The sequence below is a fragment of the Pogoniulus pusillus genome, chromosome 29, assembly GCF_015220805.1.
Source record: "Pogoniulus pusillus isolate bPogPus1 chromosome 29, bPogPus1.pri, whole genome shotgun sequence".
In the NCBI taxonomy this organism is placed as follows: domain Eukaryota; kingdom Metazoa; phylum Chordata; class Aves; order Piciformes; family Lybiidae; genus Pogoniulus; species Pogoniulus pusillus.
Genome location: NC_087292.1, coordinates 4129958 through 4150621, shown reverse-complemented (window position 1 = coordinate 4150621; position 20664 = coordinate 4129958). Strand labels below are relative to the sequence as shown.

At 48.5% G+C, this 20664-nt stretch overlaps 1 protein-coding gene across 11 annotated transcripts in view; it reads right to left on the bottom strand.

The window, feature by feature from the left end:
- Positions 1 to 20664, bottom strand: part of PTPRT (protein tyrosine phosphatase receptor type T) — a 767160-nt gene that overhangs the window by 597940 nt on the left and 148556 nt on the right. For 9 of the 11 annotated variants that reach the window (XM_064167548.1, XM_064167549.1, XM_064167557.1 and 6 more), the window contains one exon: positions 2953 to 4549. In XM_064167548.1, coding sequence (XP_064023618.1) covers positions 2953 to 3022 — 70 coding nt within the window. In that variant the 5' untranslated portion in view covers positions 3023 to 4549. The remainder of the gene's footprint in view (positions 1 to 2952; positions 4550 to 20664) is intronic. The other 2 variants (XM_064167550.1, XM_064167551.1) reach the window with 2 other exon arrangements.

The following is a 20664-nucleotide window of genomic DNA, read 5'->3' as shown; positions in this document are numbered from 1 at the left end:
GCTGACATCAGAGGAAAAATAAGTGTCAAAGCCATCTGGTGTTCAGGTGATCAGTCCCACTGTAAACCCACTGTCCTACTTTCCCCCTTAACCGCTTTTTCACAGCTACAAATGACTTTAATCCCTGCTCAAACTGCACACACGCACAAACCAGACCGTAGCGAAGCGCACAGCAACTGCAGGACTCCTCCACATTATTTGGTGAGAAAAAAATTGCACACATGCTTTAAGGGGGGAAAAAAAAACCCACACCAAAATAGCCCCCACAAAATCCCTCCCAACAAACCAACAACTTGCCAATAAGTAAAGTTCCTCCAGCTCCCAAATCCTGAGCGAACCACTAACGACTGGAATGACCAAGTGTTATTTCTGTCTCTCCTATGGGCACCTAGAGGAATTCAATTCAGAGCTGACCCTACACTAGTGAAAAGTTTAGAGCCTCCAAATAAATACAGAAACATAGAAAACAAATGCAGAGACTGCAGCAAAGATTTTTTTTTCCTGGGGAGAAAGCTTCATAAATGTGATACAGAATTACATAATGAAAGAAGGGTTAACCCTCAGTCTGAAACTAGGAATTCCAGCAAAAAGCCATCAGCATTCCTCTGTCCCTTCCTAGTATTCCTGGGTTTATACACCGTGGATACGAAGCAGCAGCAGCTGTGCAAGTTGGGTAAGAACTGAATACCATTTTGTCTCGACTTGTGTCTTTCCTGCTCTTCGGCTCAAATTATCAAAGAAGAAAAGAAATAGGAAAAAGAAACCCAACACCACCACCCAGCCAACTTCTTGCACAGGGATTTTTGGGGATGTTTAACAAAAGGCTGCTGAATGAACACATTGGGCTTTGAAAAGAAAAGAATTCAATCAGCAGAGAGGAAGTATTTGCATCCTAATAGTTATGGAGACAGCACCACCTGATGGAAGATGCGGAGAGGCACCGATGGCTTTAACGGGAGCCTCCAAATTTCACTGGTGGTTGAGACGCAAAGCGCTGCCGAAAAACTTTGGGTTTTACCGTTCAAATCAATTAATCAGCCATCGGTTCCCACTCCTGTCCTTTATACTTCAAATATAAGAGAAGAAGAATTTATTTTAACTTCAGTAATAGGAGCACCTCAGAAAGCATCATCTATTGAAATGAGCTCTTCTTACTTTGGTAAGAAACGCACTAAAATAGGAGGTAGCAGAAGGTACTGATGATTAGAAAGCCTCATAGTGACTGCTGCCACTGAACTGATTAATGAGAACAACTCATAACTCCCTGAAATCAACAAAAACGCCCGGCTAAGCCCCACATTTGCATGTGTTAAGCTCACATAAGGTTTTTCATTCCCTCAAATAAAATGTCTTCTGCCCCCTTAGAAGTTTGCCATGCTCCCAGAACAGCCTTCTTTCTAAGCATCTGGCTAAGTGATTCATCAAACGCCGAGGATCTCATCACAATTGATATGACAAATGTCGAGAACATGAAAACACAGTTGGAAAAGGAAGCAAAAAAGAGAGCTCTGCATATTGCTTACTCAAGGAAGCAGCTATTTAACTAGGTTAGATTTCCCCAGCCTTTCCAATAAATCTGAGGGTCTATGTAGTTGCCTAGCAATATAAAAGCGATACCGTGGAGGGATCAAACCATGGGACTGATTACAACATCCACTTCACCTGGGCGCTCCTCTGCCTGCCTGGCCCTTCACACTCCAAACTTTCTTCTGAGCCACTCCGCACCACAAAAGATGACTTCAAGGGACATGCTGTGCTCTGGCTACGCGCTCACCAGCTCCTACACTCCACACAATTTCAGTTGTACAGAAGTGAGAGAAAACATTATGAGCTCTTAGTCTAACTAAGGAAAAACTCCCAGTTTGAGATGCGCGAAACTGAGGTGATCTGGCAGTACGAAACCAAGTCACAAGCACCAAAAATCATGGCAGTTCTCAAGCAACGCTGAACAATAAGCTTTTGTTCCTCTTAGGTAGGTGGGGAACTGATTTTGAAACAAATTAGAAGGCTAATTATATTAAGTCTGGAAGTTATAACTGATTTCTTAATATTAGGAAAATTAACGTTATATTCCAGTAGCCGTGAGAAAGTAAAACAAAAACGAGACTACACATGTCTGGCTTACCTACAAAATAGCACGAGAACAAAACTGACTCTATAAGCACCTGTCGTCTTTAAGCAATTCAAACTATGCGTAAAAGGAACTTGTAGGAGAGAGAAAATAACTGGCTACTATTAACGTACACATGCCAAGGAGCAAAGTATTCCTTAACCCCAGCGCGGCAGGGAAAGCGACAACTGGGAAGAAGCCAGCCCAAGCAGCTGAGCCCCACGGATAAAGTTACTTGAGCTGCGAGATACAAGGGGAGCAAAAAAGCGGCCGCAGGACTTCGGAGCACTGCCTCAAAGCCTCTCGCCTGCGGACCGGCCGCGGTCTCCGCGCGTTGCGCATCCTTCGCGGGCAAGCTCAAGCCGCCGACTCGGGGATGCTGTTCCCCCACAAAAACGGCTCAAACGCCGTGAATCCAAGAATAAAAGCGGTGCTTTTATCTCCCACCGCACACAACTTCTGGAGGTGTAGGTCTCCCCAGTCCTAAACCCTGACACCGTTGTCACAGCCCTCGTAGAACCCAGCAGTGACAGCCACCCGCGATAGCCCAGGGTGGGCTCCGAGCCGCCGCCGGGCCCCGGCCCCACTTCGCACACTGACTTTTAACAAGCCCACTCTTTCCCCGCCGACCAGCTGCCTCCGAGCGACTTTTCCATTCCTGACATGATCCAGAGCTTGCACAGGGAGCTCCGTGCCAGGCCGATAGGCTGAGAGAGATGAGACGAAGAGTTCGGAGTGTCGGGGAGCGTGCCCTAGGGCTCGCTGCCCCGCTGCTGGGGGTGACCTGGGTGATCTGGGCAGGGAGCGCCGAGAAGCCAGCGGACAGCCCGGGCGGCACTCACCTGGGAAGAGCTGTCCCTCCACCCTGGTCAAGAGCTGCAGAAGAAAGACGATCGCGGCGACGCCGGACATCCTTCCTTCTTTCCCCCGGAGTTCACCTGCCCTCCCCGCTGCCGCGGTGCCGCTGCCTCCCTGCAAATATCCCCCGCATTGGTGGCTCGGGCGCGGCGGCGGCTCCGGCAGCTCAGCCGGAGCCGCGGTGCTGCTTGGAAGAGCTGCCGAAGTGGTGGCGGGAGGCGCGGAGAGCGAGCGGGAGGCGGGCGGGAAGCTCCCACCGAGCCCGGCGCCGGCCGCGCCCGCGCAGAGCCGGCCCCGCTGCCCCGCCGCGGCGGGGGCACCAGCCCCAGTTCCCCCTCCCCTCCGCGCACCGAAGGAGGTGTCTGCGCTGGGGGGCGGGTTGGGGTTTTGCTAATGCCGGTTGCAGCCCAGCCGCGCACACACGCAAATTGCTGTCGGTGGCGGTTGAAGTGCAGCTCCGCGCCAGCAAATCGGGGCTCGCTGCCCTGATCCAGCGGCGAGGGAGGGGAAATGCAGGGATTGCGTTAATCGGAGGACGAGGATAGCGGCTGAGAGCGGCGCGGGGATGGGGAGGGGAAGGAGCGACCCTCTGCTAGAGCCCGGCGGGCCCCATTAGGGGGTGCTTTGTTGGAGCAGCTTGGGGCGTTCGCTGCTGGCAAGGGGCGTTTTCACGATTCGTTCACTTTACTTTCGGCAGAGTTAACGGCGTGCACCGCCCCTCCGCTCTCCGGCTCCCTACCCAAGACACCATCGCCAACAATTCTGATGTTTGCTTCCCACCGGCAACTTCTTTAACCAAAAAAAAGCTCATTCTGAAACACGACACAAAATAGGAGACGTATTAATATCAATCAACCACCTGAGCTCTAACCGGCACAGGGGACGGAGTACGAGGATCACCTGGGTGTAATCACCCCCACGCCCCTGGGAGCTCTAATGTCAGGAATGAAATTCAGCTGTGCTGAGCACGCTCCCACCGCGAGTACTCCAGGTTTCATAGCACACCGATTCCTCGCCACACGCCATGCAGCCCTTCGCGTCCTCCAAGCCCCTCTTGGCGGTTCGTTCTGGCTCCCCCGCTTCCCTAGCCCGGCGCCGCGGCGGGCTGGCCCGCAGGGGGGGGTGTTGCACCGGCCGTGGCTGCCGCCGCTCCCCGCATCCCTGCTTCCCACCGAGCCCACCACGGTTGGGGCAGAAGGTGCCGCACGGAGCCCGTCGAATCGCGGGATGCAACTGGCAGAACGCGGACCGGCAGGGCGGCTCACCAGCGGGGAGAGCTCTTCCCTGTGCTTCTTAACCAGGGCTTCTTTGGGGGCCCCGTCCCAGAGCGGGAGAAGAGCAGCTTACCTTTGCCTCTAAAACGAACTAGCTTGCATTACACGTGAGATACTCCAGAACGATTGAAGTCACAACGTAGCGATATGATCAAGACGCTGGAACCACTCTGCTGCGGCGAGGCCAGGCTGTGAGAACTGCAGGTGCTGAGCCTGGTGAGGAGAAGGCTCCAGGGAGAGCTTCGGGTGGCCTTTCAGTACTTAACAGGGACCGATTAGAAAGCTGAGGACAGCTGTTTAGTAGATCCTGTTGTGACAGACAAAGAGGGAATGATTTGAAACGAAAAGAGGGAGATTCAGAATAGATGGAAGGAATGAATGCTTTGCGCTGAGGGTGGTGAGACCCTGACCCAAGTTGCCCAGAGGGGTGGTAGGTGCCCCAGCCCTGGAACGCTGTTTAGGGTTCTGAGCAGCCTGCTGTCACTGCACACGTCCCTGCTGATTGAGGGGAGGTTGGAACTAGATGATCTTTAAGGTTCTTTCTAACCCAAGCCATTCTGTGCTGGAGGTTTTCTTGTAGGGATCTGAATGTGACTAGAACCCATTCTGATGCCACACTACTACCTGGGACATATTTGCCTTTGCAAAGGCATCTCAGGCAGCAATGCAGCAGTTCAGCTCTGTGCCAGTGTACATGGGCAGGGCAGCCTGGGCACTGTCCAGGCAGTGTGGACAGGGCAATCACCTGCACTTAGAGAGAGGATATCCGCTTGTAAACGCAGATCCAGCTGCTGCCCTTAACCAGCTCACGTTCAATGAGTCAGAGAGACAAAAAAACTGTCATGGTGGGCCTAAATAGGCCTGAACAGGTTTTGGCTTGTCCAGACACGTTCCCCTGCTCCCTCTTTTTCTGTTGCTGGGTAAGCAACTGCAGGAAAGGAAAACAAAAGCCCTGGCTTCACCTAATAGGGTCAAGCTTGGCAAAGTGCCATTCAGATAGGCTAATTTGTGTCCAAAGGCCCATTAGTCTCAAGCTACATTGATAAAAGAGATGAGCAGGTAGAGACAACAGGCTGCTGCTACTGTTGCTTTTGCTTGGCAGTGCTCTCTGTGCTACTGCCTCATTGCATCCTGCCTGCCCCCTGCAAGTTTTCTGCTGAACCAGGAGTCAAGAGGAACCAGAACCAGGTCAGGGGCTTTGCTAGACCCCCAGCTTCCTGAGAAAAGAGCCTGGGAAAACTCCAAAGCCTTCAACAGCTTAGAAACCACCTACAGCAACCCCTCCATGTGCTTCAGGTGCTGTCTGATACTATAATGCAGCCCCAGAAATCCAGAGAGACTACTTTGTGAGCCCCTGTAGCAGAATTCTGTAAATTCTTAAGTGAATCTGAATACCTTTTCTGCCTTAGCAGGCAGGAGCTGCCCCAGTCCATCTGGTGAGGAAGCAGTTTAATTAACCACAAGAACCTCCCTTCCAGTTCTACTGGTTTAATGTTTGTTCAGTTGTTGCTAGCTGTATTCTAGGTTCTGTTTATTGCCCTCTGTGTAATGTTTTCATGACCATGCAAAGAACTGGTTGTATAAAATAGGGGTTGGTAGCAACTTTCTGAGTGGTAATCTGGGGGTGCTGATTGATACCCACCTGAACATGAGCCAGCAGTGTGCCCAGGTGGCCAAGAGAGCCAGTGACATCCTGGCCTGCATCAGGAATGGTGTGGTCAGCAGGAGCAGGGAGGTCATTCTGCCCCTGTACTCTGCACTGGTTAGACCACACCTGGAGTACTGTGTTCAGTTCTGGGCCCCCCAGTTTAAAAGGGACGTTCAGATGCTTGAGCGTGTCCAGAGAAGGGCGACGAGGCTGGGGAGAGGCCTTGAGCACAGCCCTACGAGGAGAGGCTGAGGGAGCTGGGATTGGTTAGCCTGGAGAAGAGGAGGCTCAGGGGTGACCTTATTGCTGTCTACAGCTACCTGAGAGGTGGTTGTGGCCAGGAGGAGGTTACTCTCTTCTCTCAGGTGGCCAGCACCAGAACAAGAGGACACAGCCTCAGGCTGTGCCAGGGGAGATTTAGGCTGGAGGTGAGGAGAAAGTTCTTCCCTGAGAGAGTCATTGGACACTGGAATGGGCTGCCCGGGGAGGTGGTGGAGTCGCCGTCCCTGGAGCTGTTCAAGGCAGGACTGGACGTGGCACTTGGTGCCATGGTCTGGCCTTGAGCTCTGTGGTAAAGGGTTGGACTTGATGATCTGTGAGGTCTCTTCCAACCTTAGTGATACTGTGTGATATTGTGATATATTCAATTGCCAAATCCCAACTCACACTCATACCTAAGCATTACAGTGAGCAGGCTTGTGGTTTTAGCACTTGTATAGGGTTAACCCTCCAAGGGGAGTAACCTTGAACCTGACTCAAGTGGTCTTGACCCCTCTCCAGGGGTGGGTCTGAACACTACCAGGTGATGGTTAGCCCACTCCCCCTTCCTGTCTAAAGGTCTACAAAAGCAGGGGGAGCTTGTGCTTGTCTCTCTCTCTGCTCTACCTGCTTATCAGCATCACCAACCTGTTCCTGGTTCTCTTTGTTTTACCATGTGGCCATCACCCACGAGGCAGACAAAGCCACCACCATCAAAATCTAATTGTATTTACACATTGTGTATTTGTTTTCCCTTCCCTGTACCTTTGTAACTTCCCTACCTCAGATACCTTTGGAATTTATTGTTAAACTTTTTTCTTCTTTTTTTACTTCCAACTCAGAGTGAGGTTATTTGGGTGTGCTTACCTTTTCCTCTCTCTACATCTAAATTCCTTTCTTTTGGGAAAAAAGGGGGAAGAGGGAAGGGCACTCTAAAAAATTGTTATTGGTTCTATCAAATACATTTGAGTCTCGGGAATTTAAATTAGAACTGAGACAGCACTGAAGGACCAAGCTCAACATTTTTGAGTCAGCAGTGAAAAACTTCACTTTGCAGTGCAACCCTCCTCTGGTCAAACAAGAGCACTATCCTGCTAGCCAGGAGAGTGAGCATCAGGCTGCATCTGATGCTCACATCCCTCAGTAGCGTTCAGCAGCCCTATCCATAGATGAGTCTGAAAGGTCCACGTGTCTCAAAACCAAATCCTCCCCCCCCCCAGTCCAAAAAAGCCCTCCAGCTGATGAAGTGTCCTTTCTAAAGTTATGGCTTGCCACTATCTTTTGTTGAGTGTAAGGATAATCACAAACAAGTACACAATTGGAGACAGAGGAAAAGCACAGAACAGCAAGGAGAAAGAAAACATCTCTTAAGTAGCCTGGTAGGTAGCAGGAAGGTCCCAGCTGGCACAATAGGTGCAGTCAGAAACTGCTGGAATAATTCTGTATCAATGCAGATTGCTTGGACAATAACAACACAGAACCTTGAGACACAGAAGCGATGCTGGTAAGAAGAAAACAGCTGCAAACAAGCTGTATAAAAGTAGCCCTAAATCAAATGACCACCAGGGTTTGTTTTTTTTCCATGTAAGTGGGGGGGAAAATGAAGGAACAAAACCAGATCTGGAATTTATGTTCAGAAATTGCAAGATTTGCCAAGCTAAGTGATTCATTGAAGTCCAAGGAGCTTGGAGAGTGGAAAGAAGAGAAGCTTAATGCTTCTGTCAATGAAAGTTGTCAAGTGAACAAAAAAATAAGATCTGTGATGGGATGAAATTTAACTGTTTAAAATGTTGTATCACTAGAGAAGAGCAATGAGCAAACATCCTGCAGGTAGTTTGGAATGGATAGTTTAAAACCAGACAGACAGAATCACAGAAGGTTAGGAGCTGGAAGGAACCTCTAGAGAGCATCCAGTCCAACCACCCTGCCAGAGCAGGATCACACAGGAATGCATCCAGGCAGGTTTGGAAAGCCTCCAGAGAAGGAGGCTCCACAATCTTTCTGGGCAGCCTGCTCCAGGGCTCTGTCACCCTCATCATAAAGAGTCATGGAATCAATGAGGTTGAAATCCCCAAGCTCAACCAGTCCAACCTATCACCCAGCCCTATCCAACCAACTAGACCATAGCACTAAGTGCCTCATCCAGAAGTTTCTCCTCATGCTCAGGTGGAACCTCCCATGTTCCAGGTCATACCTGTTGTTGCTTCTCCTATTACTGGACAGCACCAAAAAGAACCTTCATCTTGACACCCACCCTTCAGATATTTATAGGCATTGGTAAGATCCCCTCTCAGCCTTCTTTTTTTTTTAAGACTAAACAGCCTCAGGTCACTTAGTCTTTCTTCATAGGAGAAATGTTCAAATCCCATAATTATCCTTGTAGCTATCCCTTGGATTCCCTCCAGTAGGTCACTGCCCTTCTTCAAGTGGGGAGCCCCAAACTGGACACAGTACAGCATCAAAAGAACTGATCTATAGCCAAGAGAACCACTGAAATCCAAGCAAGGCCACAGTGTTATTTCACTGATGAACCATCAAGCAAGACAGGGAGAAGCTATGCTCCAGAACTCAAGAGAAGACACAATTGTAGATGCTTTGCCATAAAAAGAGGCCTTTCAGCTGGGGTAAAGAACTAAATCCCCTCCGTGATGGTCTTGCAAAAGCCAAGTTCTAAGTCTGATCTCATCCCAATATGAATCATTGCAGTTTATGCTGGTCTTAACTCAAACAAGGTCTTGAGTGGCTTAAAAGAGAAGAACATTGACATTAGTTCTGAAGCTTTCTTCAGCCTGTCACTTGAGGCTTCTTGACTCCATAAAACTGTTAACTCACAGTGTCAGATGAGAGAAAATGTAAATGTTGGTTTTACCCAAAAGGATCCATCTTGCCCCTGGATAAACAACTGAGGGCACTGTGATGTTATGACACCAGAAAACTCAGGATGCTTGTAAATGAACTGAGCCATTTCTATGGGAAAGAAGGGAAATGGAGGAGCTGCCATCCCTGAAGGTGCTCAGAAAAAGACTGGATGAGGCACTTAGTGCCATGGTCTGGTTGACTGGACAGGGCTGGGTGCTAGGTTGGACTGGATGAGCTTGGGGCTCTCTTCCAACCTGCTTGAGTCTATGATTCTATGCCAGGGAAACCTACAAAAGCCCCACAAAACCTTCTGGAATTGAATCAATTTGTATGGTTTTGAAGTATTTAAGAAACAAGTTCATCTCCAAGCATGCTACCAGGAACAGAAACATGGAGGAACTCATGCAACTCCCCTCCATAGCATCCCTCCAGCAGAAAGCCAGCTCACAGATAGTAGCCAGGCTACCTCTGCCCCTCTAGATCACAGAATGGTAGAGACTGGGAAGGATCTCTGAAGACTGAGTCCAACTCCCTGGCCAGAGGAGGATCACCTAAAGCAGACCACACAGGAGCATGTCCAGGCCCCAGTCCCTCTCCCTAAAAACAAGAGGAATCATAGAATCAACCAGGTTGGAAGAGACCTCCAAGATCATCCAGCCCAACCTAGCACCCAGCCCTATCCAGTCAACCAGACCATGGCACTAAGTGCCTCATCCAGGCTTTTCTTCAACACCTCCAGAGACAGTGCCTCCACCACCTCCTTGGGCAGCCCATTCCAATGCCAATCACTCTCTCTGTGAAGAACTTCCTCCTAACATCCAGCCTATACTTTCCCCGGCACAACTTGAGGCTGTGTCCTCTTTTTCTCTTGCTGGTTGCCTGGCAGCAGAGCCCAACCCCACCTGGCTACAACCTCCCTTCAGGTAGTTGTAGACAGCAATGAGCTCTGCCCTGAGCCTCCTCTGCTGCAGGCTGCACACCCCCAGCTCCCTCAGCTTATCCTCATAGGGTTTGTGTTCCAGGCCCCTCACCAGCCTTGCTGCCCTTCTCTGGACATGTTCCAGCACCTCAACATCTCTGTCATGGAAGGTAGCAGAAGCCCTTAGCAGGCCTCCCTGCTATAATAGTTGCAGTGTCTCACATTTTAAGCCAGAAGCATTGTAAAACCAAAACAGTCCTTCAGCCCCATGAGAAAGTCTCTCCCTAGTCGAGATAAAAGGTAAACAGTGGCCACTGTTTTGGCTAGGGGGAACGGCAGCTCTCATGCCCGCTCCACACCTGGTGTGGGCCGAGCTTTGGGTGGTCCTACAGGTTGTTTTGGTAAGAACTGTCCAATTGTATAGGTTAATTGTAATTTTGTGCCAATCTGTAAGAATAATGTAGAATAGCCTGGGCTGGAGGGTCACACCTCTTTTGAACATTATAAATGGTGTGCCTGCCTGGATCGGCGCTTGCTGGCTTGAGCTTGCTGGTACCTGCTCCTACCTGCTCGCCTGCCTGCCTGCCTGGCTGGCTCCTGCCGCGGTGCCCTCACGTTCCTGATCGGCCCTGCCCGACGAGGGGCCCGCAGAGGCCTCAAACCTGCTTGGGCCCGATCCTGACCAACAAAGGGACACCGCCCAAAACCTTCGAACTGTGCTGAACTGAACTACGAACAGTGAGTAAATTGGAGAAAGAGCTCTTTACCTAAAGACTGAGTAACTTTAAAGACTCAAAGGAACTCTAAAGAAATCACAGACTCTCCTTTAGCTGCTATTTTCTGAACTCTTATTTTACAACTTCAATCCAAAAGAACTCAGGTGGGGAATTTAGTTTGGGAGGGGATCTCCGTGTTTGAGCAATAAATCACTTGAAATCCACAAGTGAGTCTCCACGGATTTTCCCCACAACCTCCCAAACTACCTTCCGTGACAATCTCTCTTGAATTGAGGAGCCCAGAACTGGACACAGCACTCAAGGTGTGGCCTGAGCAGTGTTGAGTACAGAGGAAGAATAACCTCCCTTGTCCTGCTGGCCACACTGTTCCTGATGCAGGCCAGGATGCCACTGGCTCTGCTGCCCACCTGGGCACACTTCTGGGTCATCTTCAGCCTACTCAGCCTACTCTCTACCAGCACCCCCAGGTCCCTTTCCTCCTGGCTGCTTTCCAGCCACTCAGTCCTCAGCCTGTAGAGCTGCTTGGGGTTGTTGTGGCCAAATTGCAGAACTCTGCACTTGGCCTTGTTCAGTCTCATCCCACTGGCCTCTGCCCACCCATCCAGCCTGGCCAGGTCCCTCTGCAGGGCTCTCCTACCTTCCAACAGATCAACCCCTGCTCCTAGCTTGGTGTCATCTGCAAACTTACTGATGCTGGACTCAATCCCCTCGTCCAGGTCATCCATAAAGATATTGAACAGGACTGTGCCCAACACTGATCCTTGAGGAACACCACAAGTGACAGCTGCCAACTGGATGTGGCACCATTCACCACCACTCTCTGAGCTCTGCCATCCAGCCAGTTCTTGATCCAGCACAGAGTGAATCTGTCCAAACCATGAGCTGCCAGCTTGACTAGGAGCTTCTTGTGGCAGACAATGTTGTGGACCACCCCACATCACCCATGTGCATTGTTTGGGGTTTTTTAAGGTATTTTTTTGAGTTCCACAGAATTCTTTGGTGCTGCCAACACACCACTGCCACTCGACTACCTGAGTGCAGGCAGATTCCTAGAGACACAAGAGAAGCTTTGTTCCATGTACACCCAGTGGGTGCGTAAAGAGAACATCATTTCTGAGAATCAAAGTGTGTCAAGGTGGAAGGGACCCCAAGGATCCTCTGGTCCAACCTTTCTAGGTAGTATAAAATCAATGAGGTTGCCCAGCACCCTATCAAGCTGAGTCTTAAAACTGACCAGTGCAGATGAATCCACATCACTGAGTGAGGTGAAACTCAGCACACACCAAGATCTGGCTGATCCAGTGTGGTCAGCTACTCTTTCTGCCCCAGGGCAAGCAGTATGCACATAATTAGAAACACATAACAAATCTGCAGGTGTCATTATAGGTTTCATCCATTCATAAAGGTTTGCAGTTTTCATTCCTCTTCTACATTCCTGTTCTGCTTTCCTCTATCTGCTTTCTGATTTGGTCAGCAGCATTCATGGGTGGAAGCTATAGGAAAAGCTCCAAGGGCAGATTAATGCTTCCACTTACATCTTGCAGCTTGTTAAATTTTTATTGTCACAAGTGGGAGAGATGGAATTAAAGCAAGGAAACAACACTGTGTGCCATTGTAATATTGTGCTAGTTTGAAGCTAGCTAGAACGTTTTGGTGAGAAGAATTAGATTACAGGCTGTGAGAAGAAAACAATGGTGATGTCTACGTCACTCATAGGCTTGCTGAGATGTAAAACAACAAGAATGTAAATATAGGTAACAGAGCTGCTCTCTGGGCTTTATGGGCTGCATTTCTCTCTCTAACCTAACCTGCCACCTGTGTGACTAATCCATCTGCTTCCTAAACCCTCTTGGGATCTTCCTTGGGAAAAAGGCAACATCTGGGGTAGGGTAAAGGGGTGGAAGAAAGTGGAAGGGTGGTTGTGAGCCCCTCCTGGGGACTCAGGTTTCTGGGAGGGCTGCTGTGTTTCTGAAGATTTGTGGTTGAGGCACTTCAGGGTCACTTCAATTCAGGAAAATGATCACACAAAAGAGAACACAAATATAATTTTCTAGCTTTGGGGAGCTTTTCCCCATCCCTATTTGTAATGATAGAGCACACTCATTGCTCTAACAGAAGGATGTGAGTGTGTTAGGACCTCTGGATGAAAGTCTTTTCCAGTATAGTATTTAGTCTTTGTCATTAATGCTTTTCTTTCAGCAAAGCAGAAGCTCACCCTAAGACCTGAGGCTTCAGCTTCACATCCAAATACAAGAATCGTAGAATCAACCATGTTGGAAGAGACCTTCAAGATCATTCAGTCCAACCTAGCTCCCAGCCCTGGCCAATCAACCAGACCATGGCACTAAGTGCCCCAGCCAGTCCCCTCCTGAACACCTCCACGCACAGAGACACCACCACCTCCCTGGGCAGCCCATTCCAATGCCAATCATTCCCTCTGTGAAGAACTTCCTCCTAACATCCAGCCTAGACCTCCCTTGGCACAACTTAAGACTGTGTCCTCTTGTTCTGTTGCTGCTTGCCTGGGAGAAGAGACCAAACCCCACCTGGCTACAGCCTCCCTTCAGGTGATGAACGACTAAGCAAGCCTGTCAGAAGGTGACAGAGCAGCATAACCACAGTCTCCTCTGTCCCAAATTTACTGAGCATTTACTTCAGCAGATCTAAATCACACCCTGCTGCCCCGGTAAAACCAAACAGCTCCTTCCAGGAAGCCAAGTAGTGGATTAATAAGGATATGATAATGTGGATTTGCAGCCAAAGCTTGTTTGGAAGCAGGAGAGGCTCAAGCAGAAATATGAAGTGTGGCTTTCTGCACCACACCAAAGTCAGAAGTAAATCTCTTTAACTTGTGACCACTAAAGTAATTACTAATCTACATGATGCAAGTTCTACATGGAATGTAGAACTCATGGAGTCAGTTATCAGCAAGTTTGCAGATGACACTAAGCTGGGGGCAGATGTGGCTGGGTTGGAAGGCAGAAGGGCTCTGCAGCAGGACTTTGACCACCTGGACAGATGGGCAGAGTCCAATGGGATGGGGTTCAATAGCTGCAAGTGCAGGGTGCTGCACTTTGGCCACAACAACCCCATGCAGAGATACAGGCTGGGGTGGGAGTGGCTGAGAGCAGCCAGACAGAGAGGGATCTGGGGGTGCTGATTGATACCCACCTGAACATGAGCCAGCAGTGTGCCCAGGTGGCCAAGAGAGCCAGTGGCATCCTGGCCTGCATCAGGAATGGTGTGGTCAGCAGGAGCAGGGAGGTCATTCTGCCCCTGTGCTCTGCACTGGTTAGACCACACCTTGAGTGCTGTGTTCAGTTCTGGGCCCCCCAGTTTAGGAAGGACACTGAGATGCTTGAGCGTGTCCAGAGAAGGGCAACGAGGCTGGGGGGAGGCCTTGAGCACAGCCCTACGAGGAGAGGCTGAGGGAGCTGGGATTGGTTAGCCTGGAGAAGAGGAGGCTCAGGGGAGACCTTATTGCTGTCTGCAACTACCTGAGGGGAGGTTGTGGCCAGGAGGAGGTTGCTCTCTTCTCTCAGGTGGCCAGCACCAGAACAAGAGGACACAGCCTCAAGCTGTGCCAGGGGAGATTTAGGCTGGAGGTGAGGAGAAAGTTCTTCCCTGCGAGAGTCATTGGACACTGGAATGGGCTGCCCGGGGAGGTGGTGGAGTCGCCGTCCCTGGAGCTGTTCAAGGCAGGACTGGACGTGGCACTTGGTGCCATGGTCTGGCCTTGAGCTCTGTGGTAAAGGGTTGGACTTGATGATCTGTGAGGTCTCTTCCAACCTTGGTGATACTGTGATACTGTAATGGTTTGAGTTGGAAAGGACCTTTAAAAGTTAGTCTAGTCCATCCAGTACTGTGGGATCTTTTTCTTCTTATCTGCCCTGGATTTTTAGGGGTAGAAGAATTAGAAACTATGGCAAGTTTAACTCTGGCTAGCATATCTGAAAGTCATTTTTTCCCCTTCCAATACATCAAACTCAGTATGACAAATCACAGCCAGCTCTTTCACTGCCTCACTGTCTTCCCTCTAAGAAACAGCAGAATCCTAATTTGAAAGTTAAGATTCCACAAGGCACATTTCACAATTTCCAACTCAGATAATCTCCTCCAAAAAAAGGATCAGTAAAGGCCATTTCAGTTAACCAGTGATGAATGGAGGGTCAAAGAGTGCTCCTAACAGCTCCAACTCAAAAAGCAGAGTTTGGAAAAGCAAGAAACTTTCACCATATGAACCTGCTGCAGCATCTTTGTCACTATATGGATGTACCCCAGGAGTGATCAATAGAAGAAGTTCTTTAGGAGAAGAAAGGCCTAGGTCATTAGTGAGAGATGGAAATCATTTTCCAAGTAAACCAGTTGTGTTCAAATTTATGATGATGTGCTGAGCCATAAATTGCTCACTTATTCTCATGAGTTGTACCTGAGGGATTTGAGCCCACGTAAGGGAAGCAGCTGAGTGTTCACAGGAGGTGTGAGCCTCTCCTCCTGCACAGCATGCTAAACACCAGCCCCAGCAATATGCCAATGAATTGTGACTAAGGAGTCCCATCCATTACATACTCATTCAGGAAAGTGTAGAGGAGTACAGAGAACTTGCAGATTCTAGAGCACCCATTTGATGGATTGCTCGTGAAGCTCATCTAATAAAATCCACAGAGAAATTTATAAGCTAACACAACAATAGAATATATATATATATATATATTTGTTAGGAATTTACTACAGCACCACCACCAGGCATAAATGTTATCAAGTGTTTGGAAAATATAGAGCACCATAAAGAAATAATCAGAGTTACACTATCCTCACTCCTCCCTCCCCCCCTTCAAGAAATATCACTTCATCCTTTTAAGAGACATAAGTATTCATCAGGGTTCATTAAGGCCATGGTTTCCTCTCAGGGCTGCAGCACTGTGTCATTAGCAGCATGAGCAGAAGAGACAGGAGCACAGCACCCCACAGCAGAGCTTTAGTAGCGTTGGGAACAAAGCATTTTTTACTTCCTTGTGCCACTGTGGTGCTAGAGACAAAGGAACTGCAGGAAACTCAAAAAACACACCCACCTGTTCCTGAAATGATTTAACTTTGCCTTCTACTTTGACCACCCTACCTCTTGGCATAGCCCTTGGAGCCTGGGAAGAGGAGACTCGAGGGGGGGACCTTATTGCTGCCTACAGCTACCTGAAGGGAGGCTGTAGCCAGGGTGGGTTGGTCTCTTCTCCCAGGCAACCAGCAACAGAATGAGGGAACAGAGTCTCAAGTTGTGCCGGGGGAAGTACAAGCTGGATGTTAGGAGGAAGTTCTTCACAGAGAGAGTGATTGGCATTGGAATGGGCTGCCCAGGGAGGTAGAGGAGTCACCATCCCTGGAGGTGTTCAAGAGAAGACTGGATGAGGCACTTAGTGCCATGGTCTGGTTGACTGGATAGGGCTGGGTGCTAGGTTGGACTGGATGATTTTGGAAGTCTCTTCCAACCTGGTTGATTCTGATTCTCAAGGATACAGGGGCAAGGTCTCAAGGACACAAGGGCAAAGTCTACTCATATTTCCTTTTAAGTTCCCCTGAATGTTCTCCTGCAGGCTGTAATCTGGGCTTGCCTTGCCCACCCCATTCCACAGAAGCAAGTGCACCTCCAGGAAAGACTTGCTTTTCTATGCAAGTCTGTAGTTCCCACTGCCTGCCTGTCACTACTCTAAACTCAATCTTTAATCAAAGTAAAGCCAAACAGCTGCATACAGCTGGCCAAAGTCAAGGAGTGTCCTTTCCCATGGCAGAGCAGTGAATATGGACTGGCATCAGATACTGCTCCCAGTCCAACAAAAGGTTTTTATGCCTTGAGATTGGACTTACAAAAAAAAAAAACACTGCTGAGAGCTGCCCATTTCAGATAAGTGAATACATTTGGCTTTGAAGCTTCTTAAATAATCAAATAGAGTGTCTTTGTCTTGGTAAGTGCTTGCAAGGCAATCAAGAGCTGACACGATAACCAAATGTTTCTCTAATAGTAATTATGATTCTTGGGGGGAAAAAAGCAGCATTCCTCTAACACTAATTTATTTTCTACTTGAAAGCCAATCTTGCTGGTTATTAGATATTCTCCTTGCTATCACTAGCAGTAAATTATTAAAGAGCTGACCAGGCTTTGTTTTAAAATGATTCTCTTATGAAGCTCCCCGATATATTTATCGTGAATACTGAATGATTTTTGAGGCCTCTGAGGACCCAGCAATGATTTCTATTTACCACCTTTAGCAAAAAGCCTGTGTAATTAGCAGCAGGAATTGGCTCACAGCTACTCGTGAGGTTTTCAGCTCACTTAAGGTCTCAAAAAAAAAACTAAAACCAAAACCCTAAACCCCAAACCAAAACCAATCCCCCCCCAAAAAACAACCAACACCACAAAAGCTCTCTTTTGATGGGGGGAAATGTTTTAGCCTAGGAAGTTAAGTGGCTATGCACTCAGAGATGTGTTAGGGATCAGTCTCCTACCAGGAAGGTGGCAAGGCTGTCTGTACCCAAAAGCTGCAGCTTTAGTAGGTAATAGAAGAGAGACTTCTACAGAGTTTGCTACAAAAGCATCTAACCTCATTTGCTGCCCTCCTGCTACGAGGCTCTGTGGCTTTTCACACTCCCACTCTTAAGCTAAGAGCACAAATTCTTCTGGTTATATACATGACACAGAGGCATACCTAAACTTTGTAAGCTTCTTTTCCTCCTAATATCCTTTCATGTACATTCAAGCACCTACCCTTACAATAACCCTGCCAAAGAGAGCAGCATCCTTATCTCTGCTTCACAGATGGAAAACGGACAGAGAGGTCAACCTCTTTTGACACACTGAAGAGGTCCATAGCAGAACTAGGATTAAAAGCTGTAATTATTACAGTGTTGTTACAGTTTTATCAGTATCCTTATGGCCCACAAACAACAACCAAGGATTGAAAACCAAGCAACCAGGCACGGTTTCTTTCCACATCCCAGCTTTCAGTAAAGATACATGGAAGAGTTTCAGTTTTGTTTAAACCAGCTGCAGGCTTGACTCAGATGGAGCAATGGATGCCTGTAGCAGCCCCACCACTTTCTGGAAGCAGCTTGTTGCAAGGATTTGGTGTAATTCTTCTGGTTATATACATGACACGGAGGCATACCTAAACTTTGTAAGCTTCTTTTCCTCCTAATATCCTTTCATGTACATTCAAGCACCTACCCTTACAATAACCCTGCCAAAGAGAGCAGCATCCTTATCTCTGCTTCACAGATGGAAAACGACAGAGAGGTCAACCTCTTTTGACACACTGAAGAGGTCCATAGCAGAACTAGGATTAAAAGCTGTAATTATTACAGTGTTGTTACAGTTTTATCAGTATCCTTATGGCCCACAAGCAGTCAAACAACAACCAAGGATTGAAAGCCAAGCCACCAGGCACAGTTTCTTTCCACATCCCAGCTTTCAGTAAAGATACATGGAAGAGTTTCAGTGTTGTTTAAACCAGCTGCAGGCTTTCGAGGTGCTTGACTCATTAGATGGAGCAATGGATGCCTGTAGCAGCCCCACCACTTTCTGGAAGGAGCTTGTTGCAAGGATTTGGTGTTTGGAATTAATTCTGCTGTTGTTGGTTGGCTTTAAACCACACAGACCACCCAGTGCCAGCAGCTGCCTAGCAGGCTGGAATGCCAACATTCACTTTCTGTTAACCCCAAGCAGGATTTCATTCTAACAGGTAGTTCCTACCCAGAATATCTGCTGAAACAGGCATGTCCAATTAAAACATCTCATGGAACAAGAGCCAGGGAAGTGAGCTAAACAGAGGCAAGAACTCTTCAAACACATTTAGAAGTTAGTGTTATCAGTGTTTGTTGCATTAGTTCTACTCCTGCAGGTCACCACAGGCTATGCTGCAGTTGAAATCACCTAAAGCTATATGTCCAGCAAGGTAATAGGAGCATTGCCTAAGATGATTTTGAATACAAGACAAAATCCAAAGTGGACTCTCTAATGGAACAAAATGCTCTGCTGAGATTTCTTCTCACACAATCACACAGAATTAACCAGGCTGGAAAAGACCTCTAAGGTCATTGAGTCCAACCTATTGCTTAACCCTTCTAATTAACTAAACCCTGTCCCAAGTGCCTCATTCAACCTCCTCAAACACCTCCAGGGATAGTGACTCCCTGGGCAGCCCATTCCAATGCCAATCACTCTCTCTGCCAACAACTTCCTCCTAACATCCAGCCTGGCTACAACCTCCTTTCATGTAGTTGCAGAAAGCAATAAGGTCTGCCCTGAGCCTCCTCTGCTGCAGGCTGCACACCCCCAGCTCCCTCAGCCTCTCCTCACAGAGCTGTGCTCCAGGCCCCTTCTCAGCCTTGCTGCCCTTCTCTGGGCACCTTCCAGCACCTCAACATCTTTCTTAAATTGAGGAGCCCAGAACTGGACACAGTCTGATTGAAGAAGAATTAGTTTACCACTAACTCTTTAGCTGTTTATAACACATTAAAAAAAGGAAGACAGAATAATTTTGCTTGAAAGAGTCCTTTTTGAGTCCAGCTGTTAACCCAGCACTACCAAGTCTACCACTAAACCACATCCCTCAGCAGAACATCTGCACAGCTTTTCCATCCCTTCAGGGATGAGGACTTCACCACTGTCCTGCACAGCCTATTCCAGGGCATGACAACCCTTTCAGGGAAGAAATTGTTCCTAATATCCAACTTAAATTTGCTCTAGTGCAACTTGAGGCTGTTTCCTCTTTTCCTATCACTTGTTCTTTGGGAGAAGAGATCAAGCCACACCTCACTCCAACCTCTTTTTAGGCAGTTGAGATCAGTGAGGTCTCCCCTCGTCCTCTTTTTCTCCAGGCTGAATCACTCCAGTTCGCTCACAGTCACTACTCAGACTTGTGCTCTAAGCACATTACTGTACCAAAAGGAGGTAGTAAAATCAACTCCACCACAGCCACACCAACCCCACCACAGCCCAAACAACCCCACCACAGTCACACCAACCCCACCACAAACCACACCAAACCCAGCACAGTCCCAACAACCTCACCACAGCCACACCAACCCCACCACAGCCACACCAACCCCACCACAGCCACACTCAACAACCCCACCACAGCCCCAACAACCTTACCACACTCCCAACAACCTCACCACAGCCACCCCAACCCCACCACAGCCCCAACAACCCCACCACACTCCCAACAACCTCACCACAGCCACCCCAACCCCATCACAGCCCCAACAACCCCACCACACTCCCAACAACCCCACCACAGCCACCCCAACCCCACCACAGCCACCTTGACATATATTAAGCTTCAAAACCCCACAGTTAGGGTTTTTGTTTAGGGGGTTGGTGTTTTTTGGCAGGATTGGAGGCTTTGGTTTGGTTTTGGCTGGTTTGTTTGTTCTAAAAATCAAACTGCCTCAAAATCAAACTCATCTTGGTCTAACACCACCAAATTCTGCTTCACCAGCACAAAAAAAAATTGGCCCAGAACATTTGAAGCTGAACATTGTAGTTCAATACTCAATATTTTGGTAGCTGCAGTAATTGCTTTCTCCAGGAGCCAGAACAGAAATAAACCTGTTAGGACTATTGTAAAAGCACAGCTTCTGAATCTGTTGAACCAGAGAAATGTCACATGGGAACATTCTGTTAACTAAGTGTATTAAGTGTACAAGTGGCTCCTGGTTCAGAAGTCTTTTACCTAGCACTTAGTGCTTCCACCAGCAGAAATGGATTGTCCCTTTATCAGTCCTCTTAACAGACTTGCCAGTGAGGAGGGGAAACCTCCAAATGCAGGTTATGTAGTGCACCACCTTCACCTATGTGCCCCCCACCCCTCACACCACCTCAGAGCCTTTTCATTGTTTAATCATAGAAACAACCAGGTTGGAAGAGACCTCCAAGATCATCCAGCCCAACCTAGCACTCAGCCCTATCCAGTCAACTAGACCATGGCACTAAGTGCCTCGTCCAGTCT